The sequence below is a fragment of the Thamnophis elegans genome, chromosome 7 (assembly GCF_009769535.1).
Source record: "Thamnophis elegans isolate rThaEle1 chromosome 7, rThaEle1.pri, whole genome shotgun sequence".
Classification (NCBI taxonomy): domain Eukaryota; kingdom Metazoa; phylum Chordata; class Lepidosauria; order Squamata; family Colubridae; genus Thamnophis; species Thamnophis elegans.
In genome coordinates this window covers 570,096-591,685 of record NC_045547.1, presented here as the reverse complement: position 1 = coordinate 591,685, position 21,590 = coordinate 570,096, and the positions used below count along the sequence as shown (strand labels likewise).

General features: G+C 44.3%; 1 protein-coding gene across 1 annotated transcript in view; it reads left to right on the top strand.

Moving 5' to 3' along the window:
• Positions 1-21,590, top strand: part of SHANK3 (SH3 and multiple ankyrin repeat domains 3) — a 204,897-nt gene that overhangs the window by 142,250 nt on the left and 41,057 nt on the right. Inside the window, exon 15 of the mRNA XM_032221683.1 lies at positions 19,259-19,383. Coding sequence (XP_032077574.1) covers positions 19,259-19,383 — 125 coding nt within the window. The remainder of the gene's footprint in view (positions 1-19,258; positions 19,384-21,590) is intronic.

The following is a 21,590-nucleotide window of genomic DNA, read 5'->3' as shown; positions in this document are numbered from 1 at the left end:
TAGCTGGAGAATTCTTGGAATTGAAGTCCACAAGTATTAAAGTTACCAAGTTTGAAGACTTCTGGACTAGACATACCCTTAGTAGCTCATCAGATGGTTTAGCCTCCTCATCTTTGTTGCTCTTCTCTGCATTCTTCCTGTTTTTTGCTTTCTTGATCTCCTTGTGGAGGTGGAACCTTCATCCGCGAAGAGAGAAGTAAATTAACCCATTGCAGCCTCTTCCAGCAGCTGCTTTGAGTTCTGCCTGGACCATGCAGAAGAATCAAGTCCCAGAAATGCCCACTCAATCTAGAGTTACAGACCTAACTTTAGGTTCCAGTTTTATTTATTAAAATGTGTACGTAGGTACAGTGTGTGTGTGTGTGTGTGTGTGTGTGTAAACCTATACATGGAACATTTTGAAACTAATGCCTTAAATAAATCTGAACACAAACCCAAACTCTGGCTTAGCTATGTTGATGACACTTTCGTGTTTTGGCCTCACGGGAAAGAAAAACTGGACAACTTCCTCACAGATCTCAACAGCCTACACCCCAAAATACAATTCATCATGGAAATAGAAGCAAATAACCAACTTCCCTTTCTGGACGTCCTAATCTACAAAAAATCCCAATGGCTCCCTAGGACACACCATCTACCGGAAAAAAACACACACAACCGCTACTTAAACGCACAATCCCACCACTACCCTGCACAGATCAACTCTGTAGCCAAGACCCTCATCTCCAGAACCAAACGCCTAGCCGACAAAGACCACCTGGACACTGAATTACACACACTCACAAATGTATTAATCTCCAACGGATTCCAAAGAAAAACAATTACCAACCTAATCCAAAGGGAGACTCCCCCCCAAAAAAACCGAGACACAGAACAGGACAACGGCATCGCCCTCCTCCCTTACATCAAAGGCACCACAGATAAAATCAGCAAAATTCTCCACAAACACAATATCAAGACAGCCTCCAACACTGACCAAAAAATAGCCAACATCTTAAGAAACCCCAAAGACAAGATCCAGCTGGAAGGAGTTTACAAAATAGCATGCAAAATTTGCCCTGCCACATACATAGGACAAACGAACAGGAGAATAAATGCACTCATCGCAGAACACAAAAACGCAGTAAGAAAAAAAGAAAAAACTTCCTCCCTTTTCCAGCACCTTAAAGGACATGAAATTAATTTTGAAGGAACCAGGTTAATCTCCAAAACTGAACACTTCAACAAGAGAATAATTATGGAAGCCATCGAAATAGAGAAACACCCCCACAACATGAATAAACGTGACGATATCTCCCGCCTACCAGACGTCTGGAAACCAGTCAACTAGTCCCAGACACGAAAACGACACCAGACCCAGAACAACACAGGACGCCACCACCAATCACCCTCACCAGACTCAAACCCAAACCCATCCCATAGACGAAACGCAACCACCATTCGGAAGCCAAACCACGGCGGCATCACCAACTGCTGCACCCCCCTCCGACCCCCACACTAAGCAAACTGACACACGCCATGAACACATGGCCAGACCGCAAACTCGGAGCCAAACCAAAGCCTGGGATGTTACACCTCAGCCATCTGCTCAGGACATTACATCACAGAACTCAGGAGGTTACAACGCAAAGGCTCAGGATGTTACAATGCAGCCAACTCCCCAAGAGGTTGCAGCACAGGACTCAGGATATCACTACAATAGAGCTCAGGATGTCATCACCCAGCCAATTACCCAGGTCGTTACAACACAAAAGAACAACAGGCACACAGCCAGTACCTCAGCCACACAGGATGTTACGAAACAACTGACTAATCTGCAAATATCAACTCCATCAACTAATCAAGATGCAACAACACAGCCAACAACCCACTTACACCAACAAAGCCAGAACTCCACACACCCCCACCAATATTTATAGAAAGACGGCAGCTCCGATCACGCTTTGCTCGCACAAGCACGAAGCCGAAGGCACCAGCCTGAAGATTATATATAATACAATTCTGGGTGTTAAAGTCCTCTGGTCTTAAAAGTTGCCATGGTTGGAGATCCCAAATCTACATTTTCGTCTTTTTAGTTATTGTAACATCCGTCAGTGCTCTGTTCAAGGCCTGCTGGAGAGGTGGCTGTCCACCCCTCTTCTCCAGGGACCATGATCTGCCCTGTTGAACGGCTTTTACTCATCTAAGACTATAACACCTCATAACAAGATTTTGTTTAAAAAATATTATTTTGAGCAAATCCATGCTGACTTCTGTAGAGAGATCATTTGTTTGTCGAGGTGTTTATCTCGCCAGGATTCAGAGCCTCCCAGGGCCCAGCGTGATGGGAGTGCAGTTCTATCAATCTTCTTCATTGCTTTTCTCCGTCTTGAAGACACGGGCAACATTTGTTCTCCTCCCATCACCTGGCATCTCACCAGATCTGTGGGGCTTCCCAGAAATAATGGGGAAAGGTTTGGCCAGACCATCCGCTAGTTCCTTCGTACCCTTAGATGCAGTTCATTTTGTCCCTTTCAGAGCAAAAAAGGGATTTATAGAAGAGAATATTTGTAGTTCAGGGTTGAGCTGTGGCTTCCTTGGTGCTCTCTGAGCTTGGTAACCTCGTCAGGGCTAGAAGGAAAGGGAGGGTGCGGAGAGGAGGGGGAGGAGGAGGGGGGGGACTGGGGGGGGGTTCTTGGTGTTCTCTGAGCTTGGTCATTCTCTTGCAGACATTTCATGGCCCAACTAGGTAACAGCATCAGTGCAAAGGAGTGTAGAGTTTGCGACTACATACATGCATACATACATACATACATACATACATACATACGAATTAAAAGACGGTAGAATTAAAAGATGACTCCCTCCAAACAATTGCAGGTAGGCCTTGGCTTACGACCACAGTTGAGCCCCAAAATTTGTGTTGCTAAGTGAGTTTTGCCCCATTTTACACCCTTTCTTGCCATGCTTGGTTTTTCTTTGATTTTTTTTTATTTTAATTGAACAAAAACACAAAAAAAGAGAATCCTCCTTCATTACATCTTGTAGAAAGCTTGTCGATTGGTTATAGATAACTTTTGTGCATTTCTTCCACAGTCATTACTTATAGTTCATATTAGATTATACACTTTAAGTCAAAAATCTTTGTATATCTTACTATCAATGTACCCACAATTCTCATTTGACTACAATTATTTGAACATGCTTTTACCTCAAATCCTTCATACTTAAAGAGATAACCACATAATGGCATTCATTAGCTGTTTCAAAAAAATCCTCCAATAACATTATACCTTTATGGCATCTTTTAAGTAAAAGTCAATTAATAAAGTTTCTAAACCTCCCCCCTTTTTTTCCCAACTCATTGACTAAAATTTATATCCAAGTTACTTTAGCCAATACCATAGCATGTATATATTGTTAAACAATGTCCATTAACATTTCCTTGTTGTTATTATTATTGGCTAAAAATCATTTACTATTTATGCCCCATCTCCTCTCCTCAGGGCCCTCCCCACTCAAAAAAAACCCCTTACACCTTTATAACAAGATCTAAATGAAAATTTGTTAATAAGAGTTATAGGTCTTTTTCCCAAGTCACAATGTACAATTTATATCCAAATTTCTTTTACTAAATTGTCAATACATGTATATATCATTACGCTGTATCCATTATCATTTCATTATTATTATTATGGTTAATTGTTAGCGAGTGAACATTTGATAACAATCTAAAACAATCTAAGAGTTACAAAATTCCTACTTATTAATCACCAAAATCAACTAATTTTTTATTATCAACTTTCATTGTCAACCTGTATCTTTCCAATAACAAAACAGTCTTATCTTGCCAATTGTGGTGTCAGTCTTCTTTTTATCTCCTTTATAAGGTTTTTATAGACTTCTCTCTGCACTTTATTGCTTGAAGGGTCTCTCAGATAATCTCGTTGCCCACCACTTGCTACTAAAATTAGCTTGTTGTTGGTTGTCAATCTTGCTTCTGAAAAAAAATCTCTTCTTATGTCTATCATCATTAGTATTTTTTTCTCTTCTGTGTCCTGAAATCTGGGGTAGAGCTCCAATTTGTTGAATTCCCTTTTCCACATTCCCTTCTTTCCACTTTCACCCACATTTGCTCCATTAATAAATGCATCTATTGTCTTATCTTTATCTTCTATATCTTCATTCTCCCCTTTAATTTTTGGGGCTCCAACCCCATCATCTTTTGCTGTGAGGAAGACTAGTCTTTCCAACTTCTTCTCAATTCTCCCATATCCTTCCAATAGATTTTGAATTCCAGCCAAGATATTTTGGAATTTTAAGGTTTCCTCATCTAAGTATTGATCCATGTTTCCAAAACAGAAGAAAGAAAGAAAAAGAAAAAAACTAATAGCGACTGCCACTCTAGCCTTCCAGGCCTCTTTTATTTTTTATTTTAGATTGACTTGAACACAAGTTCTTTTATGCTCTTCAAAGGAGAAGGGTTCTGTTCCCCCCCCCTTTCTTTCTTTCCCCTGCCAAAATAATTCTCAGAGGCACCTGTAAAAACAATTTGTGCCCTTGGTTCTTTATCAGTTTCTGTAAACAAGTTGCAAACCCTTCAGCTACAAAGTTAGTGAAGTCAAATAAGGAAAGGAAAGAGATACATTGTTTCAAAAACCGCAGCTTCTGACCTCTGAGTGGCAGTGTTAATTTTCACCTAATATTTATCTCTGGCTTATAGGGAACAAAGTTCTTTAGATTTCTTTTAGTGTGGTTTGATAACAAGTAGCAGGAAGAATTGTTAAAATAAGAAGAAAGGTTTTAATCCAGAAGTCAAAAAATAAAGCAACAAAAAGCAGAAGAAAAATCTGTTCACTTTAAGAGGAGAGATAGAAAAAAATGTTGCGAGCAAAAAATAGTTACAAAGAAAAAAAAACTTTCCACAGCAATCCAATAAGGATTATTTTTGCCGCTCAGTTCTTTTGCTTAAGGATCTAATTTGGCTTTAAAGAAACATTTCTTTGGGCAGTCTTTAGCAAAATAGAAAAAATACCTCACCAGATGGACTCACTTTCTCTTTTCACTTCCTTCCTTCCGGAGCGTCCCGATTTTATCAGCCTGGGGGCTGCCTGTTTACTGCCAGCTTGAAGCACTTCCCTTGGGTCAATCAGGGACTTTGCGACATCCCTGAGACCAGCAAGGCTTTGTCTTCCTGATCACCGTCTCTACGGGACAGTTTAGGTCTCAAGGACCATCCAGCGGCAAAAGTGTAAACGGCAGTCTCGGAGTATCGAGACCGCATGTTGTGACATCGTGACGTGGCTTCTTCTTCCTTGCCATGCTTGTTAAGTGAATAATTTCAATTGTTGTTTTTTTTAATTAAAAGTTTTAAAAAGTTTTACAAATATATACCTTCCCTCCCCCCCCAAAAAAGACCCCACATCCCCACCCACCCTCCCCCCCAACTTCCCAGAGCAAATACAGGGTATAAACATTTAGCAACCATATACTAAAATAAACTAACTAACTTTAGCATCATCCCTCACTTGTACTTTAACTCCCCTTTTTGTAAAGCTAACTTTAAACCAGTTGTAACCTTCCTTGCTCATTCACTCATAAGCTATCTGGAGTTTCTTAGTCCCGTATTTATTTTGAATATAGTCAATCCATCTTCTCCATTCCAGCGTGTGTTTCTCATCTGAATGGTCCTTAAGATATGCTGATACTTTAGCCATCTCTGCTAAGTTTGTTACTTTTAATGTCCATTCTTGAATAGTAGGCAATTCTTCCTTCTTCCCATACTGCGGCACCAACAGTCTTGCTGCCGTTGTTAAGTTCAGAATCAAATTAGTCTCTATGACTGTACAGTCTGTGATTATACCTAACAAGAACAACTGAGGGTGAACTTTATTGTCTTTTAAAGAATGTTTTGAATAATCCACCATATTTTTGTCCAAAATGCTTTGACCTTTTTACAAGTCCACCATATATGGTAATACGTAGCATCAGCACAATCACATCTCCAGCATTTAGGTTGTAAATTCGGATACATACAAGCCAATTTTTTAGGATCTAAATGCCATCTATAAAACATCTTGTAAAAATTCTCTCTCAGGTTTTGGGCTTGCGTGAATTTTACGTTTCTGACCCATATCTTTTTCCATGTATCCATCATTATTGGTTCTTCAAAATTTTGTGCCCACTTTATCATACAGTCTTTGACTAATTCTGTTTCAGAATCCATTTCTATCAATATGTTATATAACCTTTTTATATGCATTTGACTTTGATCCCTAATTTGTTTTAGTAGATTGTGCTCATTTTGCGTAATACCAATTTTCTGATCTTTTTTCCATCTGGCCTATAACTGTCCATACTGAAACCATGTTTGGATTACCTTTTCCTCTTTTAGTACATTCAGAGGTTTTAGCTGTAATACACCTCTTTCTATAGTAAGAGGCTGTCTGTATATGGTTGCATCCTGTTTTTGTTCTATGCTTATATTCTCTATTGCGTGTCTGGGAATTGCCCACATGGGTATCTTATCATTTAATTTATGTTGATATATTTTCCAGACACGTAATAGAGCATTCCTTAAAATATGACTTTTGAAAGTCTTATCCACCTTCTTGTCATGTGTCAAATAAGCATGCCAGCCGTATACCAAATCATGCCCTTCGATATTCAGTAATCTATCCTCTGTTGAATTGATCCAATCACTAATTATTGATAAAACTAATGCTTCATAATATAATTTTAAGTTTGGCATTTTCAAGCCTCCTCTGTCACGTACGTCTTGCATTATTTTAAGTTTTATTCTCGGTTTCTTCCCTGCCCAGACGAATTTGTTAATACCCTTCTGCAATAATTTCCATTGTTGAATGAGTGATGTGGTTCTTAAGTGAAGCCGGCCTCCTCCATGGACTTTGCTGGTCAGAAGGTCGCAAAAGGAGGTCACTGACCCCTGGACACCACAATCGTCATAAATATGAACCTGTTGTCAAGTTAATTTCGACTATGTGACTAATTGGGATGCTGCAATGGTTGTAAGGGTGAAAAATGGTCATAAGTCACCTTTTTCAGTGCCCTTGTAACTTCGGTCACTAAGCAAACTGTTTTAAGCCAAGGACTCCCTGGAGAGACAATTTGGCTAACTGAACACTTCCACTAGTACTTTCCCTTTTCAAAAACCACTTCTTCCCCCTTCCTCCCCTATTGATAGTCAAATGACAAAACCCATATCATTCAGCCTTAATCAGCAATAGTTTAACGATTCATTGGATTTTTTATGTCACCCATCAGCCCCGTTAAGGTGACTCTTTTTGGCGTCTGAAGAGCTATCAGAAATATGACCATATATATAAAATTACATTTTACAATCCAAACTTATCACTTTCTCCAATAAATAAAGCAGAAGGAATCTTTTCCTGCATATTAACCAATCTTTAAAGCCTTCTCGTGTAATCCTGGTCAAAAAGGAGTCCCATTTAACACCTGTCACAATTCATAGCACATATATTTTAACCCTTACCAAATAAAGTCGCTTTATAACCTTCTTTTCATTTTTCAAAATTTTGGCTCTTTTGTCCCGTCAAGGAGGGTCCTGCAAGTTGATTTTCTATCAATTTTTTTTCTATCTCCTTCCGGGAAGAGCTTGAAATCCCCCATCGTCTTTTCTCAAAAAAAACTTTCCTTGTGTAAATCCAAAGAGAAAAAGTTTTCTGAGTCACCTTTTCTGGTTTTGTTTACTGCCTATCTCCCCTTTAATTATTAAGACATCCACTTAATGTAAATCCATTTTGGCATGGTCTTCCATACCACTCTTATATTCTGGCATTTCTAAAATCCATTTTCAAATCCACAAAACAATGATGTCCATTATCATAATCCATCATTTCTCAAACTCCGAGATTTGATCCAATAAAGTTTGTTGTTGTTCTGTATCCTCTGCTAATGTATTACACAATCTTGTCAAGTAATTTCTGAATCAGTTCTTCCTAAATTTCTGCAATGGTCAAATATTGCTTCTCCGTGGATTATTCGTGGATTATTCTCCTTTTGTTCTCTCTAGTTCTTTGTAGTCCTTTTAGCATCCGTTTATTTTTCAATCAACAAAACTTTCCCAGAGGAGGTGTTTTTTTACAACTAATGTCAAAGACTTAAAATGGTGTTTTATAAATTTTTAAATACCCTGCAGGATCTATTCTTTCAAGTCCACCCAGCCCTTTAACTTTCCAAAACCAAGATTCTAGTCCCTGTTTTGCCGTTTCCCAAAAGTAAAGATTCTCTTGTTAATCCTTAAACTTCTTTTGTCCAGGGGGGGGAAGGAAAACCTCCTGGGTTCTCTTTCGGAAGGTTCTCAAGGCCAAAGAAATCAGTAAGAAGCACTTTCTTAAAGTATGAGAAGGAGGCGATTTTGCTGTCTCTTTGAAAGGGGCCGATTGTGGGTTATTTCCCCAACTCTCTGAAACCTGCTGGGGAAGCCTCTTTTGCAATGTGGGCAATCCTCGTCTTCTCTTTAATCCAGAGAGGCCTCCCGAGGAGCCTTCGCTGACTCTTGATTTGGCCACATTCATTGGCAAAAAGCCCCGCCAGCTGCCCCGGAAGTCCCAATATTCCGTATGTTCTAATAGCCAATCATTCTTCCCCGTGTCTTCATAGGGCTCAAATATTAGGGAGATCACCCGAAAGAGCCTCTTTAACAGCCATTGCTCAACTCAGACTTTATTAGAGTTTAGAGTTTTATTTCATTTGTATGTTGCCCTTTTCCCTAAGGGGACTCAGGGCGGCTCACAACTCAAGGAAGGGAAGGGGGGATACAGACAGTTTAACAACAGCACAAAACAATACATAGTTAAAAAGCGCAACAATCATACCATTCGAGATAGGGGCAGCGAATCTTTAGCCCCAAGCCTGTTGGAACAGCCAGCTTTTAAGGGCTATGCGGAAGGCCTGGAGGGTGGTGAGGGTACGAATCTCCACGGGGAGTTCGTTCCAGAGGGTCGGAGCAGCCACAGAGAAGGCCCTCCTCCGGGTAGTCGCCAGTCGACACTGGCCGGTGGATGGACCCATTAACGGACCCATTGTTTTCAGCCCAAATATTAGGAAAACTCCAGGCCTTTGAATTAATGCAGTTCGTTGTTTGTAACAGAATAACAAAATTGGAAGGGACCTTGGAGGTCTTCTAGTCCAACCCTTCTGTTTAAGCAGGAAACCCTAGACCAGTGATGGGGGGGCCTTTTTGTAAACATGGGCCAAAATTATGTGCTCAAGTGCGATCACACGCATTCACTCGCCCACAATGCAATGCGCCCCGCCCACCTGCTCACGTGTGCCCCCGAACACAGACACACACACACACACACACGAAAGCCGCCTCCCCCCCCCAAGCCCTCCGGAAGGCCAAATATCAGCCGGCTGGAGCTGACAGCTGGCATGCCGGCCCTGGACCATTCCAGACCCCTGGTGGCCTGATCCCTTCTGAAAGACCCTCCAGTGCTGCTGTGGTGGACCCTCCAGAACACTAGAACAACCCAGCTGGAAGGGACCTTGGGGATCTCCTACTCTCCCCCCCATCTCTCAAGCAGAAGACCCTACATCATTCAGATAAATGGCTGTCAATCAAAACCTCCAGTGCTCAAGCTTCCACTGATTAATTGTTCTAACTGTCAGGAAGTTCTTGGCTGGTTCTCTCCTCGATGAGTTTCCTGCCATTCTTAATTCTTGCGTTGCGTCTTCAACAACATTTTCTGATATATCCAAGATGGACGGATGGACGAATAAAGTTAGGGGTGCAAACGCGGATGCAATTTGCTTATGCATATCACCCAACACTGTAGACCTACACCCACTTGTATCCCATTACTTTGAAGTCAGAGGAAACTTAATTAGAGCTCAGCATTGCATAAATGACACATATCATCATCCACTTTCTGACAAAAAAGGAAGCCTCCCTGGCTTAGCCACAGTGCAGAACTCAGGAGCAGATCTGGATCAAATCATCGAAATTGCAAAATCCTGGTGCCAAATACATTTCTAAGACGCCCGGAGAGAGGAGGGAATCGCCTCTCTAGTTTCTTTAGTCTGCAAAGGTTTTTAAAAATGAGTTTCTTGGCATTGAATTGTTTTAAGTAGTAACAATAAAAGGGAAATTCAGTTTATCCTAAAAAGAGATTTGTTACACAGTACGAGATTTGGAAGGTATATGGATCAAATGTTTGTTTGTTTGTTATTCATTAATTAAATTTATTCCTTTTGAGCGACTCTGGTGATTTACAGCATTAAAAAAAACACCATTAAAATCATCCAGTATAAATATTAAAATGCCCAATAAAATGCCAAGACTCCTTTAATACAGTTTTGGTTTTGCACTTTGAGGTTTGAGGCAGTTCTGCCAAGCAGCTTCAGGCATAAGCTTCTTCCCTGGAGCGCTGTGGGTGCTCCATCCCTGGAGGTTTTTAAGAAGAGACTGCTGGACAGCTGTTTGTCTGAAATGTTACAGCGCTTCCTGCTTAAGCAAGAGGTTGGACTAGAAGACCTCGAGGGTCCCTTCCAATTCTCTTATTGTGAACTAAGAGGACCACTGATCCTTATAAGGGATGGGTCTTCCCGTGATCTTGGCTTTGTCATCCGGGGGGAATCACAGGATCTTCCATACCACGGGATTTACTTGGTCCCAAGCATGGTCAGAACGGATTGTTTCCCGGGTGCTGATAGAAAATTAACATCTGAGGCTCAGGTGCAGGAGATCCAGTTCTTGATGTATGGTTTCATGCTTTTCAGCAGAAAGAATGGAAGAGTCGGCTGGTGCACTTGTCAATCCTTCAGGAAAGGTCCTTGGCTGGCTTACTTCCCACCTGCTCCCCCAGGTAAATGTGTCTGCTGAGCAGAGAGCCAAGGAAAACAAGGGAAAGAGGCAGAAGAACCTGGCTGGTAGAAATGGAAGAGGAGGCACTGAAGAGGGAAGACCCAGCAAGGAAGCCCTCGGGGTCCTTCTGGCAGTTGCCTAGAACAGGGTCTCTAACCCTTGGCCACTTTAAGACTAGTGGACTTCGACTCCCAGGATTCCTCAGCCAGCCTGTTGGAGAGCCCTGGCCTAGAGGGTGGCTGTCCGGGATGGGATTGTGGGTGTGGTTGGCAATTGAGGATCCTCACTTGTGATGCGGCTTCTTAAAAGGCTAATGCCATTCTAGGCCGGTGGGGGAGAACTAGTCCATTCAGATCTCCAGGTTTAGGCCATCCATTTCAGATAGAAGAAGGACAAACGGAGAAGGTCCAGAGGTGAGGGACGAAATGCTGGGAGCTCTTTGAACATGTCCGGTTGAGGAATATATGAACAATTTGGGTTTTAGGGAGGTGGGAGCTCATCAGAGGGAGACTCAACCTGGAAATAAAGAGGAATTTCCTGACGGTGATAACCATTAAATAATGGAGGAGCTTTCCTCCCCCTGGAGTGGTGGGTGCTCCATCATTGGAGCTCTTCCAGGAAAGATTGGAGAAGCATTTGCCTGGGATGATAGAAGGACTCCTGCCTTGGGCAAGGGATTGGACTAGATGGCCACCATGGATCCCTCTGAGCCTGGTGAGTGGAGAGTCAGAGGGGATGGGAGACTTTCATAAGATCACACCATTTATTATACCCACAACGTGGAAAAGGAAGGAGGGGCGTCCTCAGAAAGGGCGTGGCAAGAGCAGCACGTGGTGACAAGGCAACCGGAGATCAAATAACAGCAGTGAGACTTTGGGATTGGATGATTATTCAAGCTTTATGCTCCACCCACCAATGCGGAAGAAGAAGAGAACGTTGGGGGTGTGGCCTTTTGGCTCCTCCAGAAGCCGAGGAAGACCCTTGGGAGTCAGGGGCAGCATCAAGGCAATGTGAGCTCTGAGGGGGAAGAGGGAATGCAGCTGTCAGAGAGAGAGAGACAAAGAGGCGGAATCTGGGCCGCCCCTCAGCCTTCAGATGGAGGGTCAACAGTCCCCAGGAGGAGCTGGGTCCAGTGCCTGACACGTGGATGTGCAGAAAGCAGAGGAGAGGAGAGCAGTGGAAATCTATGGGCCGGTCCTCAGGACAGAAGTGTCAGCACTGCTAGCGAAGCCCCACCCAAAGTCTGGGGAGAAAAGGCAGGGGCGGAGATGAATAGATGTGGCAGACAATGATTCATCTTCCAGCCGGACGGATTTCTTAGCCTGTGTTGAGAGAGAAACTTTTTGCCGGGGCTGCTGGCACTCTTAATAAAGGTAACTGAGTTCAGAGGGTTTGTGTGTTTGCGGGGCAGTTGGTGAACTTCACAATCAAGTTCAGTTGGCACCAGCAGAACCTGTGAGCAAAATGGGCTGTTTCTGACTGGGGACTGGAATGCCAAGATTGGGAAGAGGAAGGAGGAGGAAGACGGATGGAATGGCTTCAGAAGTAGGAAACCATCTTGCAATTTCTGCCTTATTTCTTTATGTGTTAAATTTGTACGGCACCCACACTGATGCAAGGTGACTCTCTTTGTCATCGCTAACCCTGCCTTCAAATAACCGAAAAACGGCACCAAAATAGATGGACCTCCCTGGATGGGGGGAAATAGAAATCACATGGACTGTATTGCTCCTCAACAGAGACGGAGGGGCTCATCACAGCGTCAAAGGCAGGGCCAGGACCTGGCCCTGGAACAGATCACAAACTGCTGGTGGGCAAGATCCAGGCTAAGCTAGAGGAGGGGGAGGAGGAGGAGGAGGAAACCACTAAAGTTTCTGCAACATGGTCTTGAGCGCATACCAACCATTTTTGAGGAGAACATCAAGAGCAGCCTTGAAGTCTCAACCTCATCAACAGAGAACCAGAGGAATTGCGTAATGAACTTAAGTCCTGGAGGATGAAGGTGAAAAGAGGCTGCCAAAAATGAAGGGACAGAAGAAAGAAAGCCAGATGTCAGAATAACCCGTGGAAATTGCCAAGAAGAGAAGCCAAAGACCAAGGAACAAAGAGTTTCAGACAAAAAGCAGCGTTACAACATCTGTGAGGAAATTGAAGGAAAAAGGCCTGGGGGGGAAAACAAGGAAAGGTAGAAGGTAACATTTGGAGTTCAGGATCGGGGCCCTTGGGGCTCTCTGAGCCTGGTGGTTTTCGGGCAGACGTTTCATGCCCCAACTAGGGAACATCATGAGTGCTAGAAGGTTTGTGCTAAAAGGCTTCTAAGCACTGATGACGTTACCTAGTTGGGTCATGAAGCGTCCAGGGGTGAAATTCAGCAGGTTCTGACAGGTAGTGGAAATTTTGAGTAGTTTGGAGAACCAGCAAATCCTACCTCTGGCTGGCCCCAGAGTCAGGAGGGAATGGGGATTTTGCAGGATCCTTCCCCTGCCACGCCCACCAAGCCACGCCCACAGAACCGGTAGTAAAACAAATTGAATTTCACCACTGGAAGCATCTGCCAGAAAACCCCCAAGCTCAGAGAGCACCAAAGACTCCAAAAAGCCTTTCAAAAGATCTCCGGACTCAGAAGGAGATTCCAACCTCTAATTGGTATGTTAAATGTTAAACCTCAGCCGTTTGAAGTCACTTTTGTGTGAGCTGGGCAAATACATATTTTTTTTAATAAAGAAAATAAATAAAAATAGCCAAATTAAGCAAGACCAAAAGAAGATAGGAGTATCCTGATGCACTGTAGGGATGTCAACATCCAGGTTATCTTAAAAGACCTTCCGTACTTGTAAGAACTTCTGGTTCTAGAAGGTGACATTAAATCAACACTCCAAAAATAGGGAGTTAAATGAGATCAACCCAACTAGGGAGCGTCACCAGTGCCCGCTCGGCCCATGAAACGCCTGCAAGGAAACCCATAGGAACAGATGATGGAATATGGCAAGCAATACGGGGGGGGGGGGGGGGGGAGTCAGTCGTGGTTCCAACCAAAGCATGCCACCAAATCTGGAGAAGAGCCCAGGGGTTCATTGGCCCCTTGGAAGAGGTCAGTCTGCAAACTGCAGACTCTGCAAACACCAACCTTCATTTCAAAGGCTTGCAAAATAAGGTGCTCAACTGAAGAGATTAGAGCCCTCCATGAAAAGGGACATCACCAGATGTTCAGACGGGCTTTAGAAAAGATCAAAGAACTTTATTGCTGAGGCATGCTGGATAATTGAAAAAGCCAAAGAATGTTTAAAAAGAAATCAGGATGTGCTTCAAGGATGACAGAAAAGCCTTTGATTGTGTTGATTATTTTAAAAAAAAAATTTTTCCAGAGCTGTTTTGGTTATAACATGTAATCTTTATGTTTTTTGGTGCGCTGAATCCGAAAATGACCTCATTTTGTTACAGGACATCACGTTTCCTGACAATGTAGGTAACTATGTTAAATAAGGCAATACCTCAAAATAAATGGAAATAGACATAAAATTAAAGTTTTATTACAATATTTTCATGAAAATCCTTTTTTGAACTGAAATGAACTCACCCACACACACTAAACTCGATTCTTCTTCCTTGTGAGGCTCCTCTTGGTGCATTTATGCTTGTGGGTAGCATCTGGAATGTCTCTCTGAAGAATCCCACACTAGTCTGCCATCATTGTAATGCTCCCTTTTCCCTGGTATCTCCTTTCCATCTCTTTAATGTCTTGGTGGAATCGTTCACCTTGTTCCTCACTCACAGCTCCCAAATTTTCAGGAAAGTAGTCAAGGAAATGCACTTTCAAACTCACCAGGCAACCTAAAGTTTGAAATTCTTCCGACGACCTTTTTGTAGTGAGGATCTTTGTTATTGCCTAAAACTTTCTGGACGACTTCTTTAAATGCAATCCACCCTTCTTTTTGAGGATCCGTCATGGGATTGACAAACTCTTGATCAACTATAAGCCTTCTAATGTCTGGTCCGACAAACACACCTTCCTTCAATTTTGCCTCCGACAGGCATGGAAACTTGGTGACCAAGTATTTGAAGCATTCTCCATCTCTTGGAAGTGATTTTACGAATTGCTTCATCAATCCCAATTTTATGTGGAGAGGTGGTAGAAGAACTTTATGGGAAGGTACCAAAGTTTCTCGGAGGACATTTTTTTCACCGACTGTTAGCACCCTTGGCTGCCAACTCTTCTTGGTCCAGTGATTTTGTCGGTCTCGACAGTCCCATAAACACAGAAAACAAGGGTATTTGGTATACCCAACTTGTTGCCTGAGCAGCATGCACAAGACCTTCAAGTCCCCACACACTTGCCAACCATGGTCTTCATATTTATGTTTACAAAGAACCAATTCCAAGTTCTCATAGGTTTCCTTCAAGTGTACGGAATGACCTACAGGTATGGAAGCGTAAAAATGGTTGTGGAGTAAAACTGCTTTGAGACTTCTTTTTGAAGAATCTATAAAAAGTCGCCATTGCTCTGAATCATATTGGATTTTAAAGTGACCCATCAGACCTTCGACATCGATGCAATAAACCAACTTGTCTTCCTGGGCAAAGTAAGGAACGAACTCCTTTTCACGATGTCTGAACCATGAAGATGACACTCCTGGCAACAATAAATTCCTGCTTTTCAGCCTTGATCCGAGTAACTCAGCGGCATCTTTGGGAAGATTCGTCTCTTACCAAATCATTCATCTCCTCCTGAGAAAACAATTTTGGTCTTGTATCATCTTCAAAGTCAGAACTTGATTCGTCATCTGGTTCAGGTATGACTTCACCTTCATCGGAGCTAGGTATCTCTTCCTAGGTAGCAGGGGGCTTGGGTACTGGTATATCTGTGCCATGGGGGATGGGACGAATTGCTGAGTGAAGATTGGGGTATGAAATGGAATGCTTCCATTTGGAATTAAACCCTTTCACATCGCATGAACAAAAGTAACAGTCATCACTATGGTTCTTTTGCTCTCGCCATACCATAGGAATCCCATAACAGAAAGATTTTTTTCTTACCCTTGAACCAGTTTCGGAGGTCCTCAACACACCGTTTGCACACTTTATGAGGCACCCAAATTTGATCTCCAATTTTTAGTCCAAAGTATGCAAAGTATACTTTTTTCACAGTCTGTAATATTCTGCTGTTGCTTCAACACTGTATATTCACCACAGATGAAACAGAAACTGTCTGGCAAATTAATACACTTTCGCAGAGCCATAACATAACGGTGGAAGAATGACGAGCTAACATGAATTGCGATGAAAAAGTGTGAACAGCCTAGAACCAAGAACCTGATGATGATTCGTGCACAAGTGTGGCATGCAGGAGAGAGCAGCTCTGTGTCTGTACACGAGACGTCACAGTGCTGGCCACGCCCCCTGCACTGACCAGAGATGCTGCTATCTGCCCTGTGTCTCCCTCCCACTGGATTCTTCAGGAAAGATTAACCCCTTCTACCATTAGAAGCACAGACTTAAAACTTGCTTAGCTTATGTATATATTGTTGACTATCAGATTTACAGTGCTATATTTTTTTTACATAACTCGGACAAACCCTTTAAGGTTTTTTTGGCATTTTGTATCTTAAATGCACTTATGTGAATTAATTAATAGTAATTTGGATTTTAAATTTGGTTAAAAACCCATAATATAAAAAAATACCAATTTTTTTAAAAAAAATGATAAATTTGAAGACAATTTTGCATGTTGTGGCAAATCATGACATCTAGAAGTTTTTTCAATATTTTATTTGTTTTCAGCACACCAAAATACATGGAAATTAGATGAAAATAGCAATAGCAATAGCAATAGCAATAGCAGTTAGACTTATATACCGCTTCATAGGGCTTTCAGCCCTCTCTAAGCGGTTTACAGAGTCAGCATATCGCCCCCAACAATCCGGGTCCTCAAACGGCTTTTTAGTCGCAGACCTGTGTTATGTCAAGCTGTGGAAAGTGCTCAGAAAACGAGGATCCCAGAACATCTCAATGTCCTCATGAAAAACACCTATCCATGTCAGCAAAACACAACCTGGTCAGAACAGGTGAATCTGGTGGGCTCCAGGTTGGCAAAGGGCTGCACCAAGGCTAAGTACCTTTACCCAGGAGTTTCCAACCTTGGACTTCAGAATTCCCCAGGCAGCCTCCTGGGATGAGTTGAAGTCCATAAGTCTTAAAGTTGCCAAGGTTGGACACTCCTACTGTGCTCCACTATGTAGAGACCAGGGCAGAGCTCTGAGGGAGCCCCACCTCTCTCTCCATGTAGATCCATGAAGGACCAAGCGTTGAGCACCATTGTCCAATCACCTGCCCACAGCAACATTTAAGACCTTGGAGCAGGACCAGCCATCCCACTTTCCAACTTGTAAAAAATGAAGCTAGATTTCTCTAGCACAACCTGTTTTTAAACAGACCTAGGTGGGCTTAACGGCCTGGTATCTTTCTAAGCTCACTTGAGTTATCATTTTAAAGCTCTTTTGAGTGTTCACATCAAGCTGTAGCTTCCCAGAGTTTACTCCCCCCCCCCCCGCTTTTAAAGATTGGATCCATCTGAATTCTTCTCCACCCTTCTTGTCCTCCCCTAGTACTCCCAAAGATTCCCATTGGTGGTTGTGAGGATTGTATCTGCCAGTTCCTTTAGCGTCCTGGGATGTGATCCATCTGGCCCTGGTGGGTTGGAACCATTCCAAGCTGCTGGGCATTTCCTGACCTCTTCCTTGCCTCTCCTGCCCCACAGAGAGCACCTTCTGACAGATTGGACCGCTTTTTTTGCAAAAAAAATAAAGGCCGGTGCAGAATAGGAATTAAGCAGTTGGTCTTCTCCTGTTGCCCATCAACATCTTGCCATCTTCTCCAGCCAGGGAACTTGGCTGTTCCCCCCCCCCCCGGCTTCTTCTTCCCCCACAAACCCTTCTGGGCATTTGTGGGAGGCTTAACTGCTTCCCAGCCTTGGTCTTCCTAGCCCCATCCTAAAGGCCTTGGCATCTTCCTTGATATTCTCCTTTCATCACCCTCATCATTATTATTATCTGCCCTCTTTCCATTTTTTTTTTAAACTTGTCCTTTTGGTTTCTCCGTTTATTGGAGAGTTCTTGGTGCAGCTCCACCAGTTTCATAAGCTATTTTTCTTCCTTTTTGGTTTGTTTATGTTGAGGCCTTTCATTAGCTCATCATCCAAAATGTCCCCGTAATTCTCCTGAACTGGTTTCCATCCATGGAAGGAAGGATTAGACCCCCAACTTCATGTACTTAGGGATGAGTGGATGCCCATAGCAGCTTCCAAATTGCCTAAATTCTGCTCTTGCTTGCAATGAATCTAAGACGACTCCATGGGAGTCAAGATTTTTCGTTGGACTCGGACTTGACAAAAACCTTCTTTAATCAAGATTTTGATTCAGTTCTTCCCTGATCTGGCAGGTTCTAGTATTTGTTGCCTCAAGGAGGCTAAATAAATTATTCTGGACTTTACTCTGGAAAAGCATCTTAGCAGAGCTGTTCTAAGTGGGGAGGGGTGTTGCTTACTAGGGAATCGAACTACGGTAGCCCTCAACTTTGAACCATTTGTTTAGTGACCATTCAAAGTTACAACTGCTGGAAAAAGTGACATTTTTTACTTACGACCGCTGCAGCATCTTCTTGGTCACCTGATCAAAATTCGGACACCTGAGAACTGGTTCATATTTATGACGGTAGCAGTTCCCCAGTGTCATATGACCCCTTTTTGCAACCAAAGCAGGATTCACTTAACAACTGTGCTAGTAACTTAGTGGGGTTGGGCTAGAAGACCTCCAAGGTCCCTTCTAACTCTATTCTGGTTGATTGAGAGAAACTGTAGTGATTCACTTTACAATTGTGGCTAGGAAGGTTGTAAAATGGGGCAAAGCTCACTCAACAACTCTTGCTTAGCAACAGAAATGCTGGGCTGAATTGTAGTCATAAGTCAAGGACTTTGTGTACAGCAAACCTTTCTTGCCCGGCTGGTAGAACCAAAAACGACACAAGGAAGGAGAGGCTTCTGGGCAGCCCCTTGACTGTCGTTTACCTGTAAGACAGAATCTTGCCGGAGCAAAGTGAGCATCTCCAATAACTGTAACTTGCTCTGTGAACTGCTAGGGAGGCTCCGCCTTGCTCTCTTCCTGCCCACCAGGCATTCCAAGCTCCGCTTTCTCTCTGACCCCTGGGAAAGAGCCCCTCCCACCCATGACCCCCCCCTCCAGTGGCTCTGGACTAGGTTCCCCCACATCTCAGGTGTCCCAGCCTGCAGGCCGTGGGGACTCGGCAGTGCGGCCAATGGGCTGGAATTACGGGCAGCCAGAAGCCGCCTGTTCCACCTCAGCCATGCAAAGAGGCTCTCCCTCCTTCTGATCCGGACTTTCTTTCCTTCCTTCCTTCCTTCCTCCCTCCTCCTCTCAGCGGAAACGCCAATCGAGGAGTTCACCCCAACGCCAGCTTTCCCGGCGCTGCAGTACCTGGAATCGGTGGATGTGGAGGGCGTGGCGTGGAGAGCAGGACTGCGCACAGGGGACTTCCTGATTGAGGTGAGGCCATGGCAGGGCTGGGGGGGGGGTTAGGGGAGGCCGAGCAGCATTGGGAAGGGAGGGGCCGGTTGAGGGCCACCTTGTGCAAGGAGCAGAAATCCTCCCAAGACCGTCTCCCCACAGCTGGGAATGGGGCATTCGGGCTTCTGCTTCCGTGGTGTCAGGTATCCGGTTGAAGACCAAAGGGGGATGATGGGGAGGGGAACGTCTGACGGGGGGAAACGGACTCGCATCTCTTCAGGGCCACAAAACAGGGGGTGAAATTCAGCAGCTTCTGGCAGGTTCTGGAGAACCGGCAGCGGAAATTCTGAGTAGTCCAGAGAACCAGCCAATGCCACTGCTGGCTGGACCCAGGAGTGGGGAGGGAATGGGGATTGTGCGGTATCCTCCCCCTGCACCACCCACCAAGCCACAGAACCGGTAGTAAAAAAAAACAAAATTTCACCACTGCCACAAAATCCTGGTTGGCTCCTCCTGTGATGGTCGGTTATGGCAGCTTTTAAAACTCAGCCTTCGATACCTTTGTCACCTGCCTCTCAGCACACCTGACGGTTAACCCAGGCAGGAAAGTTCTCCGCTGGTGCTCCTCCGTCCTTTGACTGGCCGGGCATCCCCTGCGGTGGCCACCGGTGGTGCCCAAACCTCTTGCCCCCTCTGGGGTGTGTCGGGGTGGCATTGTGCGAAAGAACGCGCCCTTCTTTTCTGCCAGGCTCAGCCGTTGCCCAGCAGTGCTCGAGAGGAAGGAAGGTCCCGGGCATTTCTGGGCCTTCCCTTCCTCTCCACATCTTTCCATAAGACGCCATAAGAGATGCTATTGACACCACAGGCAATCCTCGACTTACAACAGTTCACTTGGGACCGTTTTTCAAACTTAACGACCGTTGCAGCATCTCCATGGTCCCGTGAACAAAATCCATGGCATCTGGCTCGTATTTATGACGGTTGCGGTGTCCAGGGGCCTCGTGGTCCCCTTTTGTGACCTTCTGACCAACAAAGGGAAGCTGAGTTCACTTAACAACCATGTTACTAACTTAACAATTGTAGTGATTCACTTAAGGACTGTGACAAGGAAGGTCATAAAATGGGCAAAGCCCACTTAACAAATTTCTCACTTAGGAACAGAAATTTTGGGCTCAAAATTGTGGTCGTAAGTCGAGGACTACTGTAACAAAATCTTGAAACCCATTTGTTTCCCTCCCATCCTTCTTGAGCCTCTTCCCTTTCCTGCTTTCCTGGGTGAAGTTTATGTCCCCCCAAGGCCACCACGCATTTCCTTCAAGGCTGTCCTCAGGGTCTTCCACGGGGGAGTCGAACTAACCAATAGAAGGAGCCGGAAAGCAGATTTGGGCTCAGTGGGAGGAGGAGGAGGAGGAGGAGGAGGAGGAAGAAGAAGAACTGGTGGCCTGGAGAGGCTCTGGTCTCCTCTGCCCTGCCGGTCAGTATAGGATGACCTTCATATCCATCTATAAAGTACTGCTGGGTGTAAGGGGAAAGGAAACGGCCCTCCGTGGCATCACTCTGGCCACATGGCCAAGGAAACGCCTTCGGACAGCACTGGCTCTGGCCTTGAAACAGCAGCGCCCCCTAGAATCAGCAATGAGTAGTGGGCTAAAATCCACCCGGATTCCTTTGCCTGGATGGGGAAAGTGGGGGGGGGGGTTTATGGTGGACTGTTTGGTTCAGAACTAGGCCGATTATCTCAGCTGATGGGAAATTTTTGGAGCTGTCCCTGGACCTACATCAGTCGGCTGGGATAGTTCCCATGGGCCACCTGGAGCCATCTATGCTGATGAATGTGCCCTTCCTCCAGCCTCTCAGGGCTATGGGCCAATGCGCTGCCTCTTAAGGCCAACCTGACATCTGTGGAGATTGAGCTGTGTGTGTGTGTGTGTGTGTGTGTGTGTGTGTGTGTGTCAATGCTGGCGTGTTGTCCACAAGCAACCGGATCCACAAGCTAACTATTTTATTCTATTCTGCCCAGACAGCTTGCCTCCCCCTGGGGGCAGAGTGATCGGGGTCCAGAGAGCTTGTGCGAATGTGTGTCTTCTGGATGCCTTGCAGCTGTGCAAGGGTTCCAGGCTAATTCCCTGCTTCAGGCCTCCTCCCTACCGGGCGAGGTTCCCCAAGAGGTTTGGAAAGAAGTATGTTCACTGAAAGTCACGCCAAGAATGGAACAGCCCCAAACCAGTTCTTGGACCTGTGGCTGC